This window comes from Hyposmocoma kahamanoa, unplaced genomic scaffold, assembly GCF_003589595.1.
Source record: "Hyposmocoma kahamanoa isolate Upper Pololo Valley unplaced genomic scaffold, ASM358959v1 95, whole genome shotgun sequence".
Taxonomy (NCBI): Eukaryota; Metazoa; Arthropoda; class Insecta; order Lepidoptera; family Cosmopterigidae; genus Hyposmocoma; species Hyposmocoma kahamanoa.
This window is the reverse complement of record NW_020654972.1, coordinates 3,994,978-4,022,788: the sequence shown is the minus strand read 5'-3', so window position 1 is coordinate 4,022,788 and position 27,811 is coordinate 3,994,978. Positions and strand designations below refer to the sequence as shown.

The window sequence follows — 27,811 nt, the reverse complement described above, 5'->3', positions numbered from 1 at the left end:
ACTTAATGCCAACTTCTCTTTAATAGCTTTGAACCTCTGGTACAAAACGTTATAGTAGCAAAAACGTGCGTCGCATGTTGATTAACAATTATGCTAATATCTTTAATGAATACAGTTAATTGCGTAACATCGATCTGAGTACATTAATCTTTGTTATGAAGCATTAGCATTGCTCGAGTGAAATCAAAAGAAAATCTTCTAGAGAGATTCCATCTAACGTGAGTGATGTCATATTTTTTCGGTATTTGAACATTATGAATTTCATTCATTTCTAATGACGGCTATAACTTTTACTTGCAATTAATTGTCACTTGTAAATTACAAAATATGTCGATAAAAAAAATATAAACAGTAAGTGAGTTTATAACATCTTATATTTTTGTAACAATTACAACAAATAAAGTACAATAAACTTAACATCGTTTTTAGTTCCCTTATCACAACACAAACAATAGAGCAACAATCGTTTTAAATATTTACAACTTATAAAATACAAAAAGCCTTAGATAACTATACTAAAACTATGTACATACTTTACAAATACTTTTATCGAATCATTATTGGTAATAAATGCCAAATAACAGTTTACATTATTTCGGTAAGAGAACAATTTAAAAATAATACGTTTTAGATGGATACGTGGAGGAATTAAGAATTCTTGACTATACGAGTACATATAATATTGTATTATAATAACTAAAATATGTCTGTAGCACCATACAGCCTAACCCCCATAGAATCGAATTATATATTCTACCCATCATATAGAAGGGAAATCTCCTCAAAGATCAAAATGAACAACAATAACTCATGAGTCCAGTAACTCATGACGATAACTTACAACAAAGTTGCTTTATAATTAGAATGCGTTGAGTTTCTAAGAACTCGACGTTTGATCCTTATCAACTACTTTATCAGATTTCGCTTCTGCTACAGGCGGAGGTGGTCTTAGCAAAGTCGGCATCTCCTGATCCTCAATATTGGCTTCAAACAAAGGTTCTGCTTTCATAATTCTAACCATTCTTGGTCTCTTCTTAACCCTCCGTTTTCGTTTGTCATTTTTATTATAAATGCTTCTTGTTCTAGGAGGTGGTTTAAGTAAAGGATAAGGCTCAGCAATGCCTCCTTTAGCATACTTTCTGGGATAAGAAAACCGCCCTGATATCGACATTGGATGTCTATGTCTTTCTATTAGCTTAGGTTTAGAACTAATAGGAATTTTATGTCTTTCTCCACCAAGGTTATTAGTAACAGAGAGGTGATCATCCTCCTGTCCTGTCAATTCTGTTTCAGTGTCAATTTCTCTCACATTTACTGGATCATCTTGTTCGACTACCGCACCTATGGGATGATTGTTGGATGCGTCAGCAATAGGCACAATACTTTCCTCTTCTTCTTGACTACGCGAATACTTCACGCCTTGATAAGGGAATCTTCCATTGCTATAAATATCAAAGTACGGATTGTTATATGCACTTAGACCATCGCTTACCGGAGAAAGACTAGGATTACCGGTTTCATGTTTGAAAAATATCTGCTGTAACTGACCAAGATCCAGTCTGAGAGGTGGTGCTGGTTTAGCGTACGGTTCCCTCAAACCTATCATGCGACTTTCATCAATTGTTGGCTTTCCTTTTAACATATTTGCTACGAGATTTAGGTCTACATTGTAAGGATTTGCTACTTTAAATCCATTAATCGTTGATAGAATGCCACTTGATTGGGAATCAATTTCCGGTCTATTCATCTGTTGTTGTTGTTTATTCAGCACTAAATTATTAAGAATTTTTGCCGCAACGTCTAATTGATGACTTCCAACGTTTTGATTCAATCGCAATGGTAATGATGTAGGTAATTCAATAGGCTGTTGATAGTCGTTGTTCATACGGAATGATTCTTGTGGTAAATTTTGAGTTAATCTATATGGAATGTCGTTCAGCTTCAGAATACTTGAAATGTCAGTTGGATTTTGAGGGCGTTGTACGCCTTGAGGTTGTATATTGGCTGGAGAATGAAGACTATCTTGATAACTAGTTGTTTGTGAAGGAATGTAATTAGTAGATGTTGGCAAATTTGGACTATAATACTGTTCCGGTTGTTTATTGTAAAAATTCAAGTTAGGTTCATATTTCAGTCCATCAGACGACGATATTTCTTCTGGTTTCGGCCGTATATTTATTCCATAAATGGCATTTTTATCTTGATAAAACGAGTCCGTAATTGTTTTGAAATTTTGTTTCAAATTTTGCTCTAATTGGTCTTTGCTGTATGGTTGTAGAGTGTATCTATGACCATTATCCAGACCTTGGGGCAACTTTTGTTGAGATTCAGAGTTAACTACATTTGACACGTCAATGGGAACAATGTTTTTCAACGCTTTGTCGTGATCAAAGGGTTGCTTTGGTTTATCGTCTACTATATTTTCTCTAGAATTACTATAATATGCATATGGTGAAGCTGTAATTAAATCCGGTTGAGCACTACTATAAATATACGCATTTGCATTTTCATAAAATTTTGGTCTTTGCTTTTCATTGCCATAAATACTGCCTCCAGTTAATGGATTTGGATTGTAATTAGAATAATCGTTTCCGTAATACTGCTGACGTTTCATATTTTCATGAGCCTTAGCAGCGGCTTTGGCAAATTCTTGTGCATCGGTGTGTGCATCCGAGCTTGATTTAGAGATATGTTCAAAATTAGGTGGTTTTCCTGTATCCATATGAAAGCTCATTTGGCTGACGGCAACACCTTCCGGAAGTGCAAGTGACGGTTGATAACGTTGTTGATAAGGATAATTATTTGACGTGGTAGAATATGCTGTCGGACTACCTTGAGGTTTCTTGTCGTTTAACTTCCAGCCATATTCACCATGAGAATAGCGTTCGGTTTGACCAATTTCTTGTTCTATTTCTCTGTTATGACTTTTTAAATTTTGCAATGCTTGATAATCTGGTTGTATGAAACTTAAGTATAAGTTATTTGCGGAAGGTAAGTTACCAATCCTATGTGTATCGCTTTCAGAATTTTGATCTATTCTGCTGTCTTGTTGAATCTTGCTATAATGGTATTTTTGATATTGTGATAAGGCTGCATCCTGGAAGGATTTTTGTAATGCATTCGAATTCATCGTATTTTGCCAAGAATCTCTTACAGGATCAGGGTAAGGAGTAGAGAGAGGAGGAGGTGAAGATGTTGATGATGGATAATCATTTTGATATTGAGGTTGATATCTTAAGCCATTCGTAGAAATATCAAAATGATCAATTTGCATTTTCTTTTCAGGGTTGTCAAAGTTAATTATATTGCTACCTATAGTAGATGTAACCTTATTATTGTATTCTACTACTCCTGTTGGCACGGGTGCTTGCGGGGACGAGACATATTGCTGTAAATTTGAGGGACTAGACAAGAATATTGGAGAAGAACTGGACACATGAGTGTTAGCTGGCGTACCAATGTATTGATTATTGGATGCAGTAGATAAATACTGTGGTAAAGGAGACGGGATACTTTGTGCATTTTCAAATCCGTAGGAGTTAGGACCGTTGTAGTGATAGAGGTTGTCAATTGATCGGTAAGTTTGGGGTTGAGCCATTTTTGGTTCTGTCTGCGAAATTTGATTCGATTGTTGACCATTGTTGTCATAAACTGAGGCGGCTATTGTCGGGTATTGATATTGTGGTTGCGGTGTAGCTGTATATCCTAAGTTGGGGGTGGAGGTAGATGCTTGCTCTACTGAAGCAGCCTGCTGTTGATAATAATTGTTTTCTGCTCTCATTTGTTGGAGGAATTGTTCCGGTGGTAATGAGTACTGCATGGCCGCATACTGGTTACTAGCCCCGGTGTCGCTGTCCTGTGACCCAGAGTTGGTATCTTGCTGTAATGTCTCTTCGTTCAAATTTCGTTGGAAGGGATTTTTTATACGATATATTTTTTTACCGCGTCCACGATCCGCTCTATTGTAGTCTTCTTCTTTTTGCACATCGTCCATTTGGTACTGAGCACTCAGAGAACTGAGCGTCTGACTGTTTACATCTCGTTGTAGTACATTAGTATTGTAGCTAGTGATGGGCTCTACCTGACCTTCATTGGCGATTTGATGTAGACGCAAGAGGTCTTGATTGCTGAATCCATCTTGACAGCGAACGTTTCCGGTGGATAGAACTATGACTAGTATCCGTATCTGAAAAGAAAAGAAAGCAGCTTAGAAAAGGTGACAAGTGGACAAAATATAGTCAATGACAATCTGTATGTAAATTAACATAAACCCTGTCGATTTGTTGTCAATTAAGAACCCTGTTAAGGAACCTGCCACCGGCCCTTATAACCAGATTATCTACTAATCAGTTGCGTTGAAGAAATTTCACTTTCAACGCTTGCTCATAGCAGGGGTCAAACTCATAGGCCTTGTAGGATATCTTGATAATAGCTTGACGCATCTCAGAGTCTGGTTCCACAAACATTTTTACCACGGGTTACCTGACTTTCACCTGTCATTTTGAATTTAGGTTTGTGGTTTTTAGAGATTGAATATTCTTATAAAATAATTTTATTTACAACCATACCTTCATAATTAAATGTAAATAACTTTTAATTTACACAAAAAAATAATTGTGACAGTCGTCGTGGCACTAGTGCATTAACAATGTATATACTTATAATTAACAGCCAGAGTTGTTACGCTGCACTTACTACTGTACTGAGACCATGACTTTCTTAAAAGTATCAAATTCTCTGAAATGGCGTACACGCTAGATTTAATAACAGTATATATAACGCCCAAAATACATAGAAGTAGATTATGTAGAGTTAATTAAAACTACGATAACCATTTAGAATTTTCTTATATTAATTATAGAAAAGTAAAGCCTAATGCGTAAAAAAAAAACTACCGGGAAAATGAACATATTAAAATTAAATACTTATTAAGATCATATTTTAAATAAAATTATATTATTTCGAAAAGATTTATTCTTTCTAATTTGATAATGCAATTCTGCAGATGATAGAGACCTTTTTAGAGACTGTATTTACGTTTCGAGTTCTTGGGTTTTGGCGATTGTTACACATAGTTAAAGAAACTATAAATCACATTTTGCATTGCATTAATATTAGACATAACTGGACGATTTTACTATTTCAGTCAGCCGTGACCATGAGACCTGTAAAGGAACCGAAACATAGGTTTGTTTGAAAAAACAAATATACGTGATGTAGTTCGAAAAAATTGTTTCATTTCCTATGAATCTGCGTTGTTGTAGAAACTTAGTATCTACACTACGTGTCAGGAGAACGGCACTGCCGCATCTAACTACTCGTGAATACAAAACACAGTTTGATTTACTTACATAATAAAGTTTATAATTAAAGTACAGTCACATGCAATACTAAGGTTACACGTAGTGGTATAAGAATCATATAATCCCAGAAAAGCTTGTTGAAACGGGTATAAGCTGTTACCACCATGAAGTAATATTTCGAAATTATTTGAAGGAAAGGAAGAGCAATAGTTTATTTCGTAACTTTGATTTACATGTGACCAACTGATAATAAAGAAAAACTTAAGATGAAACACAAAATAAACATAATTACGATTAGTATTCTAATTTGTCTCTAATTCGCCAACTCTCTTTCTCTAAGACCAACTTCTTAAAAAGGAGTTTTTTGTGTGTAACATTCACGCGATTACTCCGACATTTGTGATTTAAATGATTTTGACAATTGCAATTTTGTTATTGAGAGTACTTCAGTAGTCGTCCCATAATTTGGAGAAAATATTCCACCTCTTAAGTTGACAATTTAGGAGATGAATCCGATTGAATTTGATCCAATTTCCGTTAACCGATTTCAATTAAACTTGGCAAATAGTACATCTATTCCATAAAGTTTTGAGGTCTTTTTTTTATAAAAAGGTTATAATTATCAATGAAACGTGTAAATAACCACAATTTATATGGGTTGTCCCCTATTAACTATCCAAAGGAAAATTAAAATTATTAATTTTTATTTCTTACCCTTTTTAGCCGACTTCAAAAAGTGTGGGAGGCTCTTAATTCGACTGATTTTTTTTGTATGTATGTTACGCGATAACTCCGATATTTGTGAACTGATTTTGATAATTCTTTTTTGTTGGAAAGAGGTTACCTCAGTATTGATCCCACTTAAAATTGAAGAAAATATTCCACCTCTAAGGGTGGCACTTTCCGATAACCGATTTCAATAAAACTTGGCAAATAGATTCCACGAAACTATGAGGTTGGTTTTTTAGTATTCAAACTGTACTAACTTTTCTTTACATTGTGTGTATGTAGTGTATATATAAATATATATAGATTTAGATCTGTCGAATGTAGTCGTAGTGTTTATAAATATTTAAAAAAAAATTATTTCAATTTCACACCTGTATGCATATTAATGCTTATTGACTGTACAATATACTATGTATTTAGAGTAACTGTAGCAAACCGCAGATTCAAGATACCACAAATAATAGGGTGCAATAGAAACCGCAGGACGGTGACCGCAGTCAATGCAACATCAAGATGCAGCCAGTTATAGTTCTGTTCGTGATAAATCCTATACCTCCAATGAACACTACGCCAACTTTGGTCATGTTCTGTTATTCTTGTAAACAGCCATATTTATTGACTAATATTATGCACCCCGAAATTGGTGACAAAAACAAACAAATTTCAAAAATTACCAAAAAAATTAATTTTGTGAAAAAAAGACACAAAATAAAAACAGAACAGGTCCAAAAATGAAGTTGTTGTAGTGTTCGTTGGAGGTGTCGATGTTCTGCTGTTTCGTTGAATGTCAAATAAAAGTTAACTCGCACCCTTGGTGTAATAATGCCACGTCTGCAAAATTACAATTTTTTAGGAGTTAGGTTTAATGATTCTACGAACGAAATTAGTCGAGACCTTTCTTATGCTTAAATGGAGTTATAAAATTTCATATTTACGCAATTTTTTTCATGTAGTTTGCGTTATTTAATGACTTTCTTGTGATAAAAGTATTTTTGACGTATGATCACATGTGGCTTATTATACCAAGAGTACGTATCTGTATATTTAATTTTTTATATTTATTTAATGGACTTCAATAAACGGAGGAGGTGAAATATTTTTTATACACGAAAATAGCATCTAAATATAAAATAATTTTGTGCCTTAGTATCATTTAAAATAATAATTTTGAAAAAGAAGAATGTGGGTTACACCACGGATTACCTCAATCCACATGAAAATCAAAACAAAACAAGACAAAACTACATGAAGTACGTAGCTCTGAATTCAAATTTTTATAGATGATAAATTTTACTAGTAAATCTAGTAAGACATGGAAATTTGTATTCGGAGATTAAATCTGTTTATTATCGAAAGATTTTAACAAATTAGGAGTTTTTTTAAATTCTTTCTGTTTAAGGAAAGGCAAAAGTTCAACACCATACAGCCAAAGTTTGGTGTTTTTTTCTTTTGCTAGTTTTGGGTAGATAAGAATAAGCCCATACTATATTTGAAAATTATACTTTATAGACATTAAGCCTCGTCTTTGATGGATCGCCATATCCGAGTGGAGTTAATTCTGAGTATAATTTAGGTTCTCCATTTGATTTCGGTGGCGAATACCCAAGTCCGAGAATAACGTCAGTTCTGAATAATTTGTCAATTATAGTTGTGATTAAAATTTTTCTATGCTACAAATGTAAACACTGTCTATAGCGACCATAAACCGAAAGCTTCAGTCATAGAATTTGAACTGTTTGTATTAATCAATTTGACCCTTCGGTATCACAAATAAGAGATATTTCAAGCAACTCACATATACAATTTCTCGAACGTAATCATCAACAGTGATCGCTACTGCATAATCGTGAGCTTAGTACATCCAAACAGGAACTGTGCACAATAGAAAGTGCACGGGGTGAAGCTTTCTGCGCGGGCGCATAGCCTAGAGAAATGGCAAGGGTGAAAGGGCACACGTTCCCGCCTTTAGATTGATCACGAAGTTCGAAGTATGAACGCTAATGTGAGGCATAAGTGACTTAAATTGTCGTCGCTTAATTTTGATTTACGCGTGAATGATTGTACATAAGGCGATGATTTTTCTTATTAAGCACATTACGTTTGTGGACTGTATTTGTTTATTTAAGGCTAGAATAAATACACATTTTTATATAAAGGCATACCGTACATCGATCCTCAACATCAGATTTCATTGTCTTTATATAATTTCAGGATTTTTATTCCAGAGAACTTGCCAGCCCTATTATAACCTTACTCTAGTTGTTACACAATGTAGGTACATTAAAAAAATATATAATACATATATTTTTATAGTTATTAAAAGTACAAACTCAACTGCTCAATATGAGATTTTTTTTATAATATCAAGTGACGGGACGAACAAGGCGTGCGCCTGGTGGTAAGCGACACACATATCCATAACAGTTGCAATGCCACTCAGAACTTTAAATCGCAAATATCTTAGGGGCACTGTCGCTACGCCCGTCACCATGAGACACAAATTGTCAAGTCTCATGTGCCTGTAATTTCACCAGCACCCTTACGTTTTCAAACTGGAACGCAATAATGCTTACAATACTGACTGGCGAAAGAAATAGGTAAGGTGGCAGTACTTTCCTGGACGAGCTCTTTCACAAAGAGCGTCTTCTACATCTACTGTTACTAAACTGAGAAATATACAAATTAAAAATAACTACAACAATAAATAAGAATAGGCACGCATGTGTTTTTAATTACAAAATAATATAAACCAATTACGTAGAATAAATATAGAGGATACGAACGAGACATTGACAATATTATCATGTAGTATCGTTATACACTCATATTAAAATAGTGAAATCGTACCTTAAAAGATCTTGTAAAGACTAAGTACCTGTTTAACCACACATCGCTTATTATCCATCAAAACGTTATTACGTATAATATCATATTATAGTACACCTTTGCCTCTTTGCATTAATAAATCATCATAAAGCCCTTGTAGTTTGTTACATAATTGTTTTCTATCATCATTCATCTTTGTACTATAAACAAGTTGAATTGTATGGCAACTTGAAACCTGCATAATTATCTGCCCCTTTTGAACTTTTGCCATTTATTACAATATCGATAAAAGGGGAGATATAAGAAAATAATTTAACGGTAAATGTTTTTCGGGCCTGAATCGTATTTATTGTATTTGATTTTTCAAATACACCTACGTTTCGTGATCTTAACAGGTGCCTGACTGTTACCGGTAAATTTTTCATATTGTGCGTTACAATTTGGGTCTGATCATTTATTAATACATTTATCTTGGGATCAAAGGGTCACCAATGTTGAGGTTCTGCGTCAAATACGGAAAAAACTGAAAATACTCCTAATTTTTTTTTATATTACGAAGTGACAGGACGAACAAATCGTGCATCTGGTGGTAAGCGACACGCCTGTCCATAACACAGTACACGCAAATCAATAGTACAGTTCCAATACTATTCAGAGTTTTAAATCGCAATGATTTAAGGGACACTGCCACTGCGTCCAACACCTGAGACATAGTTAATATGTCCCATGTGTCTGTGATTTCACCACCACTCTTACCCTTCAAAACCAATGTTCACATGTAATTTTCACATTACTCCTTGGCGGCAGAAACAGGTATGGTGGCAATACTTCCCTGGACGAACATTTTTACAAGAAGCTCTACTGTTACTTAGGAAAGCTAACTATAAAGGAAAAGAAGCTCCAGTATTTTAGACTCTTAATGAAGGAGAATGAATACCGAATTCTTCTGGACTAATAATGCAGGAGAAAATTCATGGATACGTAGCCGTGGCAGAAAGAAAACTTTCTGATTGAAGAATCTAAGACCCTGGTTCAATCTTAGCATAATATGTTCCCTCTTTCATGAGACAACTTCAAAAATAAGCATAGCCACGATGGTCACCTTCGTGGAGAAGCGGCACGCATAGAAGAAGAAGATTTGGTATTATAAACCCTTTTATTTTTATTTGTCAAATTTTATTAAAATTTTTTAATTTAAAAAATTAAAATTGGTTACCGGAAAGTGCGCGAAACCGAATTCATCCCCTAGTTTACCACCTTAGAGGTGGAATATTTCGTTCAAATGTAAATGGAACCAATACTTAGGAACCATCTTTCCAACAAAAAAAGAATCATCAAAATCAGTTCAAATGCCGGAGTAATCGCGTAATACACTAAAATATACTGTCGAATTGAGAACCCCGTCCCTTTTCGAAGTCGGTTAAAAATAAACTTGCCTTTTGAACAGCTTCGTGATTAACTACAAGTCGAATTGATATCACATGAATGACAAGAAGATACTTGTTAGTGTATTGACATTGTAATACATAACGTATTAATCAACAATTAAATTGGCTTGGTTAAATAATCGTTTATTTTTAGTTGTTTTTTCAACACAAACTTTCATTTCATCCATATCAATGATATAACAATAAAACACAAAAATTGTCTATTTTTAATTTTATATTATAGTAATTATTATTGATATTGATATTATTTTAGATGTTTAATATGTTCTAATAATACGTAACTATAAAAATATTATGGAAATAAGGATTAGGTTGGATCATAGTAAAACTCATTCAAAAACATCCTCATTTTAACAAACTTTTTCAGATCAAGTCGAGAACTTTCTCAAATCTGTTTAAAAGTTTCCTTTTCTGAAGTGCGTAGTAAGAAAAATAAACGCGCTTGTGGGTATTGACTGATAAATTTGGGTAAAACAAGGGAAGTTTATCAGGATCGTTTAAAATGGTGATCCATAGTCTCCACTTACTCATAATCCAAATGCGTGGATAAATAAATAAAAATAAATATTTTAAAAAAAGAAAAAACAAGTAAAAATCTTTATTGAATCAAAACAATTGCATGGTATCTTAACATCAAGTGACATTATTACGCGCCCGCCATTGACTTACGCGCCCGCGCTAATTTTATAATAAATCTGCATGGCAAACGCTACGTCTTCCATTGTATTTACACGTATAATAATACCGACCAGTTTACACAATTAAAGTAATACAAGCCAAAGAGAACTAAAGACATTTGAAGAAGTTATTGTGTATAATATGAGAGTATTTACATATATACTACCACTTCTACAAAAATTTATCACCTATGCAGAGTTTATATCTAAACAACAACTACAAAACAAGTAAAACAAACTTATAATTCCAATACCACATATTACCCGATTTACATTCGATGATAGATAAAACAAGTAGAAGAGTCAAGAGGTCGCGACGACATGCTACACAGCTGCAAGGATGCGCCCGTGCATTTTCTCTGCCCTTTGCCGGTCACGGTTTCACCCGAGAAAGTCACTGTCGCTTTTAGCGCAAACCCGAACCTGCTTCCTACTTAGCTTAGACATACCGTGGGATTTGAAAGGGAAACTTAAGTTACGGCCATTCGATGTTCAGGATGTATACGCGACCTTTCTTGTTGCATAAGAAGCTTTATTTATTATCAGTTACGTACTTATGCTTTATAGCAACTTATTTAAAATGATATGAGGAACATATTGTTTACCTATGAGACTATGAGTAATACATAATATATTTATATAAAGTAGTGACTACCCTCACGGGGTATCATAGCAATACGCACTTACCTAATAACACTTGTATTGTAGTGACTTGCATTATAAATAAAATACATATTATGTACTTATAAGTATTGATATAATATCCAATTGCAATGTAATTGTAAGAGTCGTGCTTGAAGTAATCACACATTTGAAAAATACTAGATCCTCAAATATCACAGAAATTATTTTCATTTATTTCATTATTTTCAGCATTGGCTTTCTAAAAATAGTTTCTTGAACTCTACCATCATTTCTATAAGTTATTAGTTGCGACAAAAACTATTTAAAATTGTGCAACCCATATTTTACGAACCTAATCATCAATATGCACCCTATAATAAGGCCACGTCCATAGATATAGGAAATGTAATTGATGATTAGGTTCGAAAAGTAAAGGTTGCATACGGGTCGGGAAAAATATTTGTACGGCCTACATTTATTTCTCTCGTGAGCTTGGATGTAATTTGTGGTTGTCTTATGTGTGTTCATGGCACCCGCGATACACGGTTTCCCTAATGCGAGGCTATAAGTACGTGCGTTGTTGTTTGTTGTTTACATTTGTTTACGTCACCGTTTCGGGCCCTTTAATACAGGGTCCATGGATAATGGCCCATGGTCACTGGTGCTTGGGATGATAACGTCAATGTAATGCAAACCACCTGAAACGATGTTTTATTTGAAAAAACAAATATATGCGATTTGAATCCGAAAAAAACAATCATTTTTTTGAATTTTCATTTCCTCAATCCTGATATTTCGGAACGGTTATATACGCTCCATGGTCATGGGTCAACCCGGGTAAGAATAACCAGTAAGAAAGAAACTTGGTGAATAATCACCAAAGTTTAAAATCTATTCTGATCTGGGCAGTGCGTTAGAATTAATTTCGTGGCTTTGGCACTCATAGTGCCGGGAAAATCAGGGGATTTTTCTTTGAGACATATTAGTGTGATACCTGGCATATTATTATTGTTACAAAATTATTGAACACATACTAGCTAGTGTCCGCGACTTCGTATGCATAGTAAAAATACTTAGAAATTAATTTTCATTGGCTTATTAGTTCTCCTTACATATTTTTATTCGCAATTTCACTCCCTTTAACATTTATTTTTGTGACAAAAAGGACCTTATATCTAGAAAGATATACGAGAACCTAGGTCCCATCTATCTTTCTTTATACTAAAATTTACCAAAATTGGTTCAGCGATTTAAGAGTGAAAACGCAACAAACAGAGTCACTTTCGTATTTGTAGTATTAGTTTGGCCTTACCTTTATTTTTTACTGTATCCGACATTTTGCGTGAGAGAATACTTACTTAACTTCTTAGAAAACTTGGCTATTGTCATTAGTCAAATCACCCTAATACACGTAATACGGTAAAGAACAGATTTGAAATGTTATTTATATCTGCGATTGAGTAATTCTTCCGGTGTATTTTAATATAAACACAAAATTATGTGAACGCGCGTTAATACTTTTGAATAATTTTAAATAATCAAGTGAGCGATTATCACTCTGCTCGTAAATCAAGTTCATGCTAAGCGGTAAAGCTAAGACAACCATCTCCACATTAGTAGGAGGAAACAAAGAAAGATTACCCAACGATACCTAATCAAAGTTTATAAATATTACGTTATGGATAGGCGTGTCGCTTCCCACCAGGCGCACAACTTGTTTGTCACTTGATATCGTAAAAAAATAGTATATTTTTTATCAAGGGACTACAACGAGCCCAATATATATATATACCGGAAGTGGTTAGACACACAAGCTTTATTGTGGGTGTCTATTACACCGAGGCTTTATGAAAATAATAAAATATGAAAAGTTTACGTTTCACTTCGATTGCGAGAAAAAAATATTTCAGTCATTTTCGCTCTACAATAAAATTAGGAACCAAAATTCTGAAGTTTTCGCGGTTTTTTTTTTCAACCAGGCACAGATACCACAAACGCACTAACGCGGTATAATAATAGGGCGCCACCGTCTATGCGGAAAAGGCACGTAACTAAAACCGAGCGTACTACTGGCAGCTTGAGTTTGTTCACTCGAAGTAAATTAAAAAATTAAATACTTTTACCCCCTAGGGATTATAGGATGCACTTTACTTCCGCTATGTTAAGGCTATATTGACGTACTTTTAGAGCATGAGAATTGAAATAGTAGATTGTACAACAAGGGCATAAAGTGACCCATTTTTATCCGAGGCCATTTTTTGGTCTGAGCGTAGCGAAGACCAAAATAGTAGACGAGGGTAAAAATGGACATTTATGCCCTTGTTGTACACTCTGCTTTTCACTTCGATTGTGAGGAAAATAAAACACATTTTATGTAGGTATAAAATAATATTTGTCACCTACGACTGCATACTCATAGGTGACAATTTGATTGCTCAGTAAAATTGTGCAATATGTAGTGACTGTTTGGCTGTTGAGATTGATTACCTTAGTCTTAGAAAAAAAAATTACTTTTATGCTCTAGAACATAAAATGCGATTTTATGTCGTCTACGTACGACATAAAGGTGCACTTTTTGAGCATGAGAAGTGAAAAAATATTTTTTGTAGAGCGAGCATATATGGCATCACCGAGCGTCGATTTATCACCGAATCGCTCCATATCCGTGACGCGCGGGAAAATGCATCCAGTAAGGCGAACAATAAGAGCGACCGTTCGGTATCAAGACTAACATCTTACCTTTTTTATTTCAAATGGCGCACATGCGCAATGGCAGATCAGTACTTTTTCTTTGAAATATTGGTAGGATTATTATGTTCATTAATTTATGTTGGAAGGATAAAATAAAATTAGGTACTTTTGTCGGTCACCATAGCTGATCGTTGTTTTATTTTTTCGTCTCCATAAAACATCATCAAAAATGCCGTAAATCATCGTGCAACCAAGATGACAACTCAAACCTCACGAGAATACCATCTGGTAAACCACACATCCCGTCGGCGAAATTATAAAATTTATGAAAAAAAACCGATGACAAAAGTTTGTGGAATCTTCTATTTGCCAAGTTTTATTGAAATCGGAAAGTGGGTGAAATCCAATAAAATCGGATTCATTCCCTAATTTGCCACCCTTAGGAATACAATATTTTCTTCAAATTTGGATGTGACCACTACTGAGGTACCTGTTTTCCAACAAAAAAGAAACATAGAAATCGGTTTACAAATCTCGGAGTAATCCCGTAACAAACACACAAAAAAGAAAAAATGCAGTCGAACTGAGAACCTCCTCCCTTTTTGAAATCGGTTAAAAACAACCAACAACCAAAATGACAAAAATGGATGTAAAAGGTAATTATTATTTCCATTTCATCACTACATGGTGATTAACACGGTAAGAACTTATCATTTGCAATTCTAAAAATAACATTCCTTCACCTACATTTAGGGAAAATTAGAAACAGATGTGAAAAATTACGCAATATAATAGTTTATAACGTTGCCCCAAAGTGGCGCGCGCCGGTGACATCTCATAACGATCACCTAAAAATGGGCTCGTCTCTCACGTAACCTCGGTCGAAAGAAAGTGGGTGCAAAGAATAGATTGACCGCACAGTTTAAATCTCTATGATACAAAAACATAACTTTTGTTAAGTAAAAGTATGGGCTTCTTTTTGAAGATTTACCTTTATTGCAATATCATTTTTGCAAAACTTTTACTTCCCGTAACCGCAGTGTATAGACTGAAAAGACAGCGTGAAAGCATGTGGTTATAGAACTAAAACTCGCAAAGAACATAAATATGTAACGGTCGTATCCTATCTAGAGCACTTTACTAACGAACTCTCCTGTCTGACGTTTAGAGCGATTACACATAGCGACTATTTGCTGCGAGACAAACGTGCGTTTGTAAAACACGGGTCTGCATCGATGCAGTTGTTATAGTCGGGGATAGTGCAATTACCGTTATTAATATTTGATTATGAATTTCCATTTCGGGAATTTAGTGGCCAAATCTAAATGTCGTGACAACCAAATTAGCGTGATTTACGGGAATCTATTGTTATCAATCCGTAGACAACATAATATGAAATGAAATGATGTTTTATTTCTCAATCACAAAATAGGCTTTAGAAAAGGGGTCTTAAGGTTAAAACAAATCTAAAAATTGGTCAGGCTGTTTTGTGACTGGCGCCTGATATAGGTATAGAAAAACCTGAATTACGGGTCACCAGGCTTCCACTCTTCAGTTAAGCAATGTGGTTGTGGCACTGAAGTTCTGACAAAGGATAAAAATTTATAAAAGTTAGTGAAATATTCCTGATTTATAATAAAAGTACTAGTGAACTAAACTAAGTATTTAACTCACGATATGAAAAGTGTGAGAATGAATGAATTAGTTATTTTATGGTGCATGCGTTACTGATTAGGTCTATAAGAATTGTACGTTTGGGGTATATGGTATGTATAGTGTGCGAATGTGTTGAGGTGAGAGAACTACGACTTGAGAACAGTTAAATGAAAGAAATTTTATTTGAGGATAAGAAGTTGCTCAATTTCATCATAATTTTGGGTCTTAATCCAAGCAGAGACAGGTTTTTGCAGAGAGATTTTGGAAGAGTGTAAAAAGAAAGCTTAGTGTCTAATTTGTTGTACAAGAAGGGAGCGAGGAAACAGAAGAAATGTTGAGAAAAACGGGTATTAACAGAATGGGATTGGCCGTTCCCTTTCTACGATTATCCTTGGTGATATTAGGATCAAATGCAAGCAGGGAGTGCTTTTTGAGGACGGTGGTACATACAATATGAGGTAAAAAAATGGGGTAAAACTGTGTCAAAGGCTTTTGCTAAGTCGAGAAATATGGAAATACATTTTTTTTTTTTTATCAACGGTGGTCACTATAGAATCGACTAGTTCGTGAACGCTATCATCAGTGGATAATCTAGTACGGAAACCAAATAAATTGAGAAAGTGATATTAATAATAAGTGATATTATGATATAATGCTTACTGTGCAGAAATAACAAAGTAATAAAGTTAAATCCTTCTCCTGTGACATTTAGTGCAGCACTTTTTACCAATATTACATACGCGGATTTGCACTATCGCCGACGTTATGTTGAATCATTATATGACAAAAATTACATTTATTTTTTTTTATTTAGCAGCTACAGAGCTACTTGTGAAAGATTTCGTTCAGGGAAGTACTGCCACCTTACCTATTTTTGCCGCCAAGCAGTAATATCAGCATTATTGCGTTCCTGTTTAGAAGGATAAGGGTGCTGGTTAAATTATAGACTGATGGGACTTGTGAACTTATGTCTCAGGGTGATGGACGCAGTGGCAGAGCCCCTCAGATCTTCGCGATTTAAGGCTCTAAGTGGCACTGCAAATGTTATGAACAGGCGTGTAGCATACCATCAGGCGCACGAGTTGTTCATTCTGCCTCTTCATATTATAAAAAAAATAGAGTGATATGAATAAATGAATAACTTTAATAGATAAACAAATAAATCAATTAATTATAAACGTGCATTTTCTTAGCGTTTGCATTGCGATTGTATCGCTGCTAAGTCACCGTGTGTAACTGCTCTTAGCGATTAAAATGCAACGATTTGAAAATACAGTCTCAGTAATAATTCAAAAATTTACGTCACGAATGCCATTGGTAACTCCGGACGTAAACAAATCAAGTTTCCCTTATTACAATCCCAGCTTGTTACTACTAATCAATGACCACAATAATGATACGGACGTGGTAAATCACCGGAACGCGACCGATCACCGGCCAGGTTATAAAATGTAAAGTTGTCATTTATGCGTTCACTGCACTCGAAGTGATAATTGGTTACATTGCATAATGTATTCTGAATTACGCTTCTGTTACATTATTGCAGAGGCTGGGAAGTAATGAGTTACAAGGACGAGAGCCAGCAAGGACTTGTATTAATACGAGTCAAGCAATCCCCGTCCCCGCCAAGGCATGTAGAGAATTTTCCTCACAGGAACAGGGAGATGTATAATAGAAAAAGTGAAAAAATATTAATTAACATTAAAATTTATACAGTACAATTACTAAAAGAAAATGATATTGTTTTTCCAAGCACATTAATATAAGTCTGCTGAACTTCTGATGATGTGTGAATGTATGTCTATTACTGTATTTTCGTTATTGCACTTCTCACTAGCACTTATTTTCGCGACCAAAATACAAAAAAGACGACAAAAGAAAAGAATATCAAAACACTTTAGTTTAAATGTTACCGCTCTTTTCTTTTTATTTTAAGTAAGCGGTAGAGGTAGGTATTTTTAATTCTCGCAGTTATGAACACTGGACAGTTGGGTATATGAGTTTTTCTTTTGCCTGTTTACATAGTTCATTATTAGTAGGTACATTTAAAAGTTCAGAGAAGAGGACAGTGATGGGTTTTTACATACTTACTTTACATGCCTTGGCCGGGAACAATTCGCATGGGCCATAAATGACAAACATTTCCGAGCCTGTTTGAGAAAGTGAAATTTTTACAGTTATAAAATCGCTTAAATTTGTTTTTTCACATAAACTCTGGGCTCTTTAAGGGTCCGAATTTCTGTGAAAAGAAATTCTCTCTGTTATTTTTTTAATACTTGATATCGTATATCGGAAAGATGAAAAAGTGTATTATGAAGAATTCTATTTTTTTTGTTTGAAAAAAGGTTTCTTCTATACCAAATGACGGTATGAATAAGTAGTGCGCCTGACTGAAAGCGACAGGCCTGTCCATAACAGTTGCTGTGCCACTCGGAGCTTTTAACACAAAGATCTGAGGGGCACTGCTACTGCGCCCGTCACTCTGACACATAGGTTGTTAAGTCACTTGTACCTGTAATTTCGCCAGCACCCTTACCCTTCAAAACCGGAATAATGCTGACATTACAGCTTGGCGGCAAAAATAGGTAAGGTGGCAGTACTTTCACAGGGCGAACTCTTTCACAAGGAGCTCTACTACTACTAAATTGTACGCATTTGACCTCCTGACGGAAACTGTTGAACAGTAACGATGAGGTCGAAGACTTGAAAAGGTCCAAGTTACAGCGTTCGGGGAATAAGTCTGCAGGCTGGGTGTTCCACTCTCTAGCCACTCGCCATATGAACGTGTCCACGAAACGCTTCGTTCGAATTCGGGGAATGTACACAACGTCCTACGTCTGATCCCCCGATTTTGGAAATCGGAAGGCAGAATTAACTCATGCAATTGCATCGCACACCCTCCGTGGTGTATCCTGTAGAATACCCATAAGCAGACAACTTTACGGCGGTGTCCAAGGCTCTGCAGCTTCGCCTCTAAATCTGAGTCACCTATAAGCCTCTTGGCACAGTTTTCAATAGAGTCTATAGTGGCCTGTTGCTATTTAGCAGATCCCATCCCATTAATAGCAGCAGTACTCCATACACGACTCGTGCTTGGTACAGCTGAAGCAACTGTCCCTATAATAGAATATACGAGTGCAAATCGAGAATCAATTTTTATAATTATCAAGTACTATTTATCTTAATTGGGTTCTTCGGTTTTCGCGATTGATAACAAAACAACGTTTCAAGCTCTTTCAGGTCCCATGGTTCCGGCTACCAATAGTATCTGCCAACGATATCGCATTTCTACGAACTCGTATCATCAATAAAAGTTACTAAATCGACAAAATTATCAAAATCACGTTTCACTTGAATTCACAAGAATCTCATGTTTACAATTAGTCAGGGTCAATTGATTTCAAGAGAAACATTGTGAAAATCGATACAAGAGTTAACTACCTTCAAATCCATGAGACTTAATCGTTTTTAATATGAACACTATGGGAATCTCTCTCAATCGAATAACTGCTGTTAATCGAGAACGATTATAATTGCAAAAACAAGTTAATTGATATCTTAAAACGGTTTTTACTTTCCATACTTTACGGAATATGATTCACGCTACGCTGGTACCGCTTGCGATTTATGCGATTGTTGTTCACTCTTAAGACGTTGAAAATTGATAGTCATCATTAACTATATGGTGTATAGATCATAATAATAAGTTATTGAGAAGAAAGCACAAGATATAATGTTTCTTTTCAGAAATTAAAAATAAAGATATATACAAAAACTATCAAACTTATTCTTAACTTCAAGAAATCGTGGTCCTCCGTTATTGTAGGCATTGCAGTTTATAATAATGCCGTAGTGTTTGTATAAACAATAAAGAGCACAAGTGTGTACATTTCTATACATGTGTGTGTCTTGTAAAAAAGTAAAAAGTGTGTGGTCAAGAGTGTTGATGAACTTTATGAATGCCAAATCATTAACGAAGTTCTGAGTGCATTCTGTACTTATTCTTATTATAATTCTTATTCCGTATAAAGTTATCAGTAAGCGTGAAACAAGAATTGAAAGAAGAGATAGACTTGTAGGATGACCAATTACCACATATGTAGAAAGAAGGTGTTGGTTTCAATTCCGAAGCTTCTACGCACGACGTACCATTGCTTTTCTGTACATCGGCGGAACCCGGACAATAATCAGCGAATACCTTACCCCAATTGGCAAACCCTTTCACCACGGCGGCAAGCATTACAGTGTATGCCATCGATACGATAAGAAGAAGCAGTAATATGAGCATTGTTGCTTTCCAGTTTTGAAGGGTAAACCAGTGCAAGTGAAACTACAGACACATGAGACTTGTCAACTTTATGTTTCAAGGTGACGCGCACCCGTCACGTGATAATGCCACTCAGATCTTTACAATTTGAGTAGTATGTCATAAAAAAATTGTACCAAAAGTGTAATTTCAATAATTAAATCTAATATGTAAAACGTTATTCACGTGCTCCAACTTGCGAAAGAAAATTTTTCTTTTATAAAAAAAAATAAGTACCTACCCATTTGACCTCCATCCCACTTAGGCTCAACTCACACTGGCGCAGAGTCGAAGTGTCGCGTCGCGTCCTGTTTTTCAATTACAACGCTTGGCGACTCGCGTTAGTGCGTCGCAGTAGTGCATTATAGTGCGCCCGGATCACAGTGTGGTCGGCGTCGGACGCCTCACTGCGCTCAAGTACACGAGTCGACGCGCGAAGCCGCTCGAGTCAAGCTCGAGGAAGCATCCAAGATTCGACGTTTCACAAATTTGTACCTTAATAATGGGAAAACTGAGATGAATATACTGTAGGCGAAAAACATGACGCGTCGCGGCGCTTCAACTCTGCGCCAGTGTGAGTTGAGCCTTAATGTAAAGTGACGTAATAATTAAGTAAATCATTATAACGTTTTTTTTATAAAAAAAAACCATCCTCAAAAGTTTGTTTATCCGCTTTCGCGGAGTTCGTTACCGCGGTCTCCTCAACGATAACTGAAAGGTATATGTGGAAGTTCTCGTCAAAACTACTATGAGATATAAGAAGTTCCTCTCATCCGTCTGCCATTTTCATCATCAGATTACCTCTAGGACACCATAACATTTTATTTTCATTGGAATTATTTCTGCCAAAGTTTTATTGAAATAGGTTAAGGGAAAGTGGATAAAATTCAACAAATCGGCTTCATCCTCTTATTTGCCACTCTTAGAGGTGATATGTTTTCTTTAAATTTGTATGGGACCACTGCGGAGATACCCCCTTTCCAATAAAAAAAGAATAATGGAATACAATTTTTTTTTATAATATCAAGTGATGGGACGAACAAGTCGTGCACGGGTAAACTACACGCCTGTCCATAACAGTTGCAGTGCCACTCAGAGCTTTACATCTCAAAGATCTGAGAGGCATTGCCATTGCGCCTGTCACCCTGAGACATAAGTTGAAGAGTCTCATGTGCCTGTAACGTCACCAGTGCCCTTCCAAACCGGAACGCAGTAACGCTCACATTACGAACTCTTTCACAAGGAGCTCTACTGCTACTAATGTCGGAGTAATAGCGTAACATGGTGTGTACCATAAAAAAAAACAGAAACAGTCGGATGTGAGGTCTCCTCCATTTTTGAAGCTTTTTATAAAAGGATATATTGAATACAAACTGGACTGCCTTAGAATCTTAGATGATATTTTGACGACCTCGGTGGCCCAATGGTTGGCACTAGTTTGAGAAATGAACTTTTCTAACTTGTTCCTGGTTTAGGTGTTCCCAATCCCCTAGTTTGCGACAAATTAGTATGATTGACAGACACATTATTATTGTTTTAATAATTTAATTTTTCACGGAATTAAAGATACCATTTTGTATAAAAGTACAATGGGTAATATATGTACGTTAACTTCCGTTTATATTCTATTACAATCAAAAGGGGAAACAGTACTCAGTTAACGGCACGATGAGTTTTAAACAGTGTAACTGGTTTAAATTTAAATTCAAAACTTAAATATGCTGACTGTCCAACATTTGCTTAAAAGTTATTTAGGTACGTATTAATTATTAGTTTATTTAATACGGTAAAATCACGGACGTACAAATCAGACTCATAATAACATTATCAGCGAACCCTATGCGCATGTAATCCACATAAAAATATACATTCGACTGAACATAACTAAACAGTATTACGAAATTAATTAAAATTTACAAATAATGATTACAAAAACTGCAAACGCTAAAAACAACTATTAAAATTGTTTACACTTTGTGAAAATTACAATCAGAATAGATATCATTGGAATAGCAACACTTCCTGTACAACAGATTATTTATTGTAAGACACGTTATTGTTTCATAGTCGTATAAGAAATACTCGTGCCCGATGCATTGTTTGAGTAAAAACACCAAGGTACCTACAATCCATCAACCCCACACCGAGAGTCCCATTAGCAATCATATGATGCTTATACTTATAAATTAGTATTCTCCGTGACTTCTTTACCATTTGAAAGTTTTTCATATCATCTGGACACTCGAGCAATACTTTACCTGATGCCTATGACTTAGTAGATTAATATATAATTTATGAGGAGTGGTTTGATATGTTAATGTAAGTGTTCAATTCGCACCTTTGGTATGATAAAGCTACATGTGATCATATGTCTAAAGTCCTTTTATGACAAAGTCAAATAATCATTTTCTTCCTTAAGTAAAATTTTACACATGAAAATTTCATTTTTTAAGCGATTGTTCGTTCAATGTGCTGACTTCCCTGAGAAGAACGAGCAAGAAACTCTCTAGGAATTACTCTTTTCAAATAAATTTAAATACTATGGTATACACTTTGAATCATACTTGTGTGGAATCTATACTCATGTCGTCTTTCCATACATCTTTATCTAACATGTAGTCTTCAATTTTGAAATATGTGTGTAATATGTGTAAATATGTTCAGTTAAAATACGTTTAACGTAAGCTTTAAAGTTAGGAATGATAATCTTACTTTATGCTCCGGAATCTTATTGTAAAAAAGTATATAGTTCCGCTTATCCTTTCATCTGGAAAGTCATAAATGTCCAATTTAATCATAAAAAGTTATCGACTAATCTCATTCTTAAAATATTTATACATCTTTCCTGAAAAGTTTTAATTTTCCAGATGTGGCCTTATCACACCAAGGATACGATAAATTGATTAATTGTTTGGTAGACACGATCTAAAAACTTCATTCAATTATGTATGTAATAATACGAATACTTGGGTAATTTTCAGGTTAGTTTTCTCTACCGAATTTTGGTGGCAATTTTTATTATTTAGGTATTCCGGTATATATATATACAGACCTTAATTTTATGTAAATACTTTAAAGACTACAGAGCATTTCCTATAATTTTCTAAAACCATGACCTGGTATTATTTCTTACATCAAAAATATACACAACTTTAACATTATTTAAATCAGACTAAGAAATACTTGATATGGACACTGCACGGTCCAGGGCACTTCTTGTACAACTAGGCGCATGTTAGCTGAAATATTAATAAAAACTTAAATAAATATTTTAATTGACATGATACTCTCATGTTTTATTCAGATTCTATATCCGTAGGCTTTATGCTTTTCTAGTTTCGTATACTTATTTTCGTATACGTTTTGTATACTTTATTTATATACTTAATCTATTTTTAAGTTGGCTATAATAATAGTAATAATAACGCACACACTCAACATAACCCCGCACTAGGGAAACCCTGTGTCGCGGGTGCCATGGACACACACATAGACAACCACAAATTACACCCAAACTCACGAGAGAAAAAAATGTAGGCCATACAAATATTTTTCCCGGTCCGGGGATCGAACCTGGGACCTCTGCGTGGCAGTCCGGCATGGTAACTGTTCGGCCACGGAGGCAGTTAATATATAGATATGTAAAATTACTGTTTGTATATTTTGATTCAGTGACTTTTATGTACCACAAGGTGTATACATATATACATATACGTAAACACCTCACTTCGAAAGTAATACAGTCACTAAACGAAAAACTCAACATACCGGAAATGATCATTAAGGGTTCCGAAAATTTGTTTAACTAAACTTTAAAAAAGCTCCGACCTCAAAATTTTGAGGAATTACGTACGTTTGCCAAATTCTATTTAAATTTGTTAACGAAAAGTAAGTGAAATCTAATAAACCGGATTCATCCCCTAATTTGCCACCCTTAGAGACGGAATATTTTCTTGAAATTTGAATGAGACCACTATTGAGATAACTTATTTTGAACAAAAAAGTAATCGAAATCTGTACACAAATGTTGGAGTAATCGCGTAACATACGCACAAAAATGCAGTCGAATTGAGAACCTCCTCCTTTTTCAAGTCGATCAAAAAATACAATTGAATTGAAAACCTCCTCATTTTTTGAAATCGATTGAAAAGGCGATATTTTCCTTTAATGACAGTTTTTTTTTTCAATGTGCGTTTGATACCATCGTGCGTTTCAATAGACTATTACGAATTTAAATAAACAATCAAATCAATCAATCAAGTCATTGTTATTGTATTATGCAATAGTATAATTGAAATAATTGGGTTCTATACAAGATGAATGAATGAATGAAATGTTCTTTATTGCACATTAAAACCGTTTCAAATTTTATTCTAATTAAGATAAATTGAGTTATTAATTCAAGTGTTCCTTTTTTAAAAACTTACCGTTTGCAGTACGGCCTTCATCTTCACAGTTTCAAAAAAAATTCAGCACCAACACAGTTCAGTTTAATTTCACACCATAATTCACTAACACCATAGTCCGTTTGTGAAGTCGACTGTTCTATGTTGCTTGAGTAAGTTACGTACGTTACTTTTACTTGTGTAATTCAATGTGTATGAGGTGTTGGAGCCGAGGCGAAATGAAGTTCAAGGATAGACAACGCTAGGTTTATATACGGGGTAGCGGAGCGTGGAGTTGCGTCTGTGTGCATTGATTGCAGTGGGTGCAATGCCGACAGATGCACGCTGGATATTGCACACACATTCAGTGCATAGTGATGCTCAAAGTTCGTGTTAAAGAATTATATGGTTATACATTTGAGGTTTTAAAGTATTATAAAAAGAAACCTAATTATGGTGGCCAAATAGTACATTTTATATAATCTGTTATATTAGGTGAGAGATAAAGGGCCGTAAGTCCTTATTTTAGAGTTTAGATGTTTTTCAAACGTTGCATTAGACATCTCTAATCAGCCGCTGGTAGCTGTAAAGGTACCTGGCTGAATGAAGAAAGACTTTCGTAGATTTGTCATAATTGGCCAAAAATAAACATCTGCAACAGTTACAGAAAAATTCGTAAGGTCTGCTGGTTTGTTCCGTAGCTTTGTTGGAAGAGCGGCACGGTATGCCGACGCCATGGGATCGAATAAAGCCCAAACGAAAGGAATTTTTGTCAGTCTTCGGTCTTTGTATTAATATATAGATCTAACTAGTGGAGTAATTCCACAAAAAATAATTGAATATCATGGTAGTAAACATCGTGATATTCAATAAAAATCACGCAACGTAGAATACATTAACACCTATTGTCGTTTGTTTTTTATTTGACATTAAGATTTGAAATGCCTAATTAAGAGCTTCATTCTCTTTAAAAAACAGGTTAACAGTTAACAGTTTCGGAAATGTGGAATCTAGTGCCAATGAAAAGGATGGAGTCTCTACACTAACCTACATGCTGCTTTTCAGGTTCCGCTAATAAGTTAGAAACAAAGAAACTTTAGGAAATACGCTATCAAACTTTTCTTGTTAGACTGAATGTGGGAAAGGAGTCTTTTCGACAATTTATAGCTTTGCCTCAAGTCTAGATAAACATTCATCAACTTTTAGGTTTCTAACCTTTTGAGTTCAAAATAAGGAGAGGAGATTTTAAATTTAACAGTATTTTTTTGTGTGAATGTTACGCCGGACTGTGTGAACCGATTTCGATGATTCTTTTTTTGTTGGAAAGAGGGTCAATATTAAATTAAAGGGACGGTGAGCTAACATCGAGGATGGGCGCAATTACATCTCCTGTGTCGATCATACAACTACGTCAATAAAAGCCGTTGAACATTTGGAGACTCCAAGCGTCTTTCTACATCCTCGCCCACTTCGTGTACCTTTTACAATTCAATTCAGGTACTTCCACCTTTGTTGGGATACTCTGATGAAAACTCATAGTACCGTCGCTTTCAACATCGTTCGTCGTCTGCCGCTTCCACCTCGTGAGATAGTCTGCCGACATGGGTGGTAACAGCGATTACGCCTCTCCCTGTACAATTGCGCCTCAGTTAATAAACGCGCTGTACTCGATGGTCCCTCATTTTCTTCTGCGCCCACTCCCTCTTTGTTTCTTCGTATTACAATAGGACTTTTCCATCAAATACTCACATATATACATAGAAAATCAAACGATATTATGTACTAATACATGATATTATGTACTATTGGTCCCATTTAAATTTGAAGAAAATATTCCGCCTCTGAGGGTAGTAAACTAGGAGCTGAATCCGGTTTCGCGCCCTTTCCGGTAACCGATTTCAATAAAACTTAGCAAATATATGTAATTCCACGAAATATTGGGGTCGGTTATTTTTTTATAAAAAAGTTATTATAATATAATAACTTTTTATATTTATATTTTATAATAACATTTTCCAAAAAAAAAACAATAATAGTAAATGCAAGTGTACGTAGTTTATAAACCACTAGTAAAGTTTTAACACCCCTTATTTGTATTTAGCAGTAAACAAAGACTCGTTTCTCTATACACGGCCTAAGGGCCAAATGGATCTGCCTACATCAAAGTACTAGTTGGAGTGGAAGGCTCTTTACACTTCGCGAACTTTTATAAATAAATAACAATTTAGTAACGAAAATATGCCTGAAGGGTCAGATAGTAAGACGAAAAATGGGATTACATATAGGCTTAAAAATAGGTATTTTTAGGTACTGCAAATATTTCTATACATCGGTTCACATCCCATAGACGATTGTAGACGGTCCTTACATTAAAATCTATTGACAATACACCATATTGAACCATTACTGCATAATAATTATTAAATAGTGTTCAATAACACTCTTAAAAAGAAGTTTAATTTTAGAGGAGATATGGAACAACGACATAGTAAAGTTATTCTATTGTGATGGCGTCCGGGGGGTTTTTACCGCTGAATTATTGAAACCGATTAGATGAAGCGTCTTGCGTCAGAGCCATAAATCGACTCATTCGTAGAACAAAAGTCTACGTGCAACACTACGTGTTATCAGCACATAGTAAGTACATTTCGTTCGTTCTTCTTCGCTGTGGATGTCAGATCGACTGTTGTTCGATTTCATATTTCCGAAACGAAACAAGATATATAAATTCTCAAAACACCTTTACATAGGCCTTAGTTTGAATTACGAAATTGTTCTCGTAACGTACTTATTCTCTTTTCGCTATATAATCACATCGGACTCTGTTCTTCGGATGAGTCGAAATATGAAAATTCCTATACTCAGAACAAATTAAGACTTCTTGTTTTTATTTTCCAAAAATTGCATTGTGTTGGAACGTAGATCGCAAGAGAAAACTAAATAGATAAGATCAGAGGGAATTCTTACGTTTAAGTTCCATTTTCCTCTAGTTAATTCTGTCTCCTACCATTGTACCTATCACATCCTTACAGAGACAGACTTACAGACAGAGAAATAATGTCATTTTATTATCGAAAATGAGACACTTTTTATTAACATCAAACACTCATAAGTAAGTAGGGTTCCCTGGAACATTGGCGTCATGTTACTTGGGGTTTTCATATAT

The 27,811-nt window shown here is 35.0% G+C and overlaps 1 protein-coding gene across 1 annotated transcript; it reads right to left on the bottom strand.

Annotated features, from left to right (window-relative positions):
* Window positions 1–407: 407 nt before the first annotated feature.
* Window positions 408–24,920, bottom strand: LOC113238375. The gene is made up of 2 exons (XM_026475216.1): window positions 24,688–24,920; window positions 408–4,186 (listed from the first exon to the last, which is right to left on the bottom strand). The coding sequence occupies exons 1-2, from the start codon at window positions 24,706–24,708 to the stop codon at window positions 878–880; spliced, it is 3,330 nt and encodes a 1,109-aa protein (XP_026331001.1). The 5' UTR covers window positions 24,709–24,920; the 3' UTR covers window positions 408–877.
* Window positions 24,921–27,811: the final 2,891 nt, after the last annotated feature.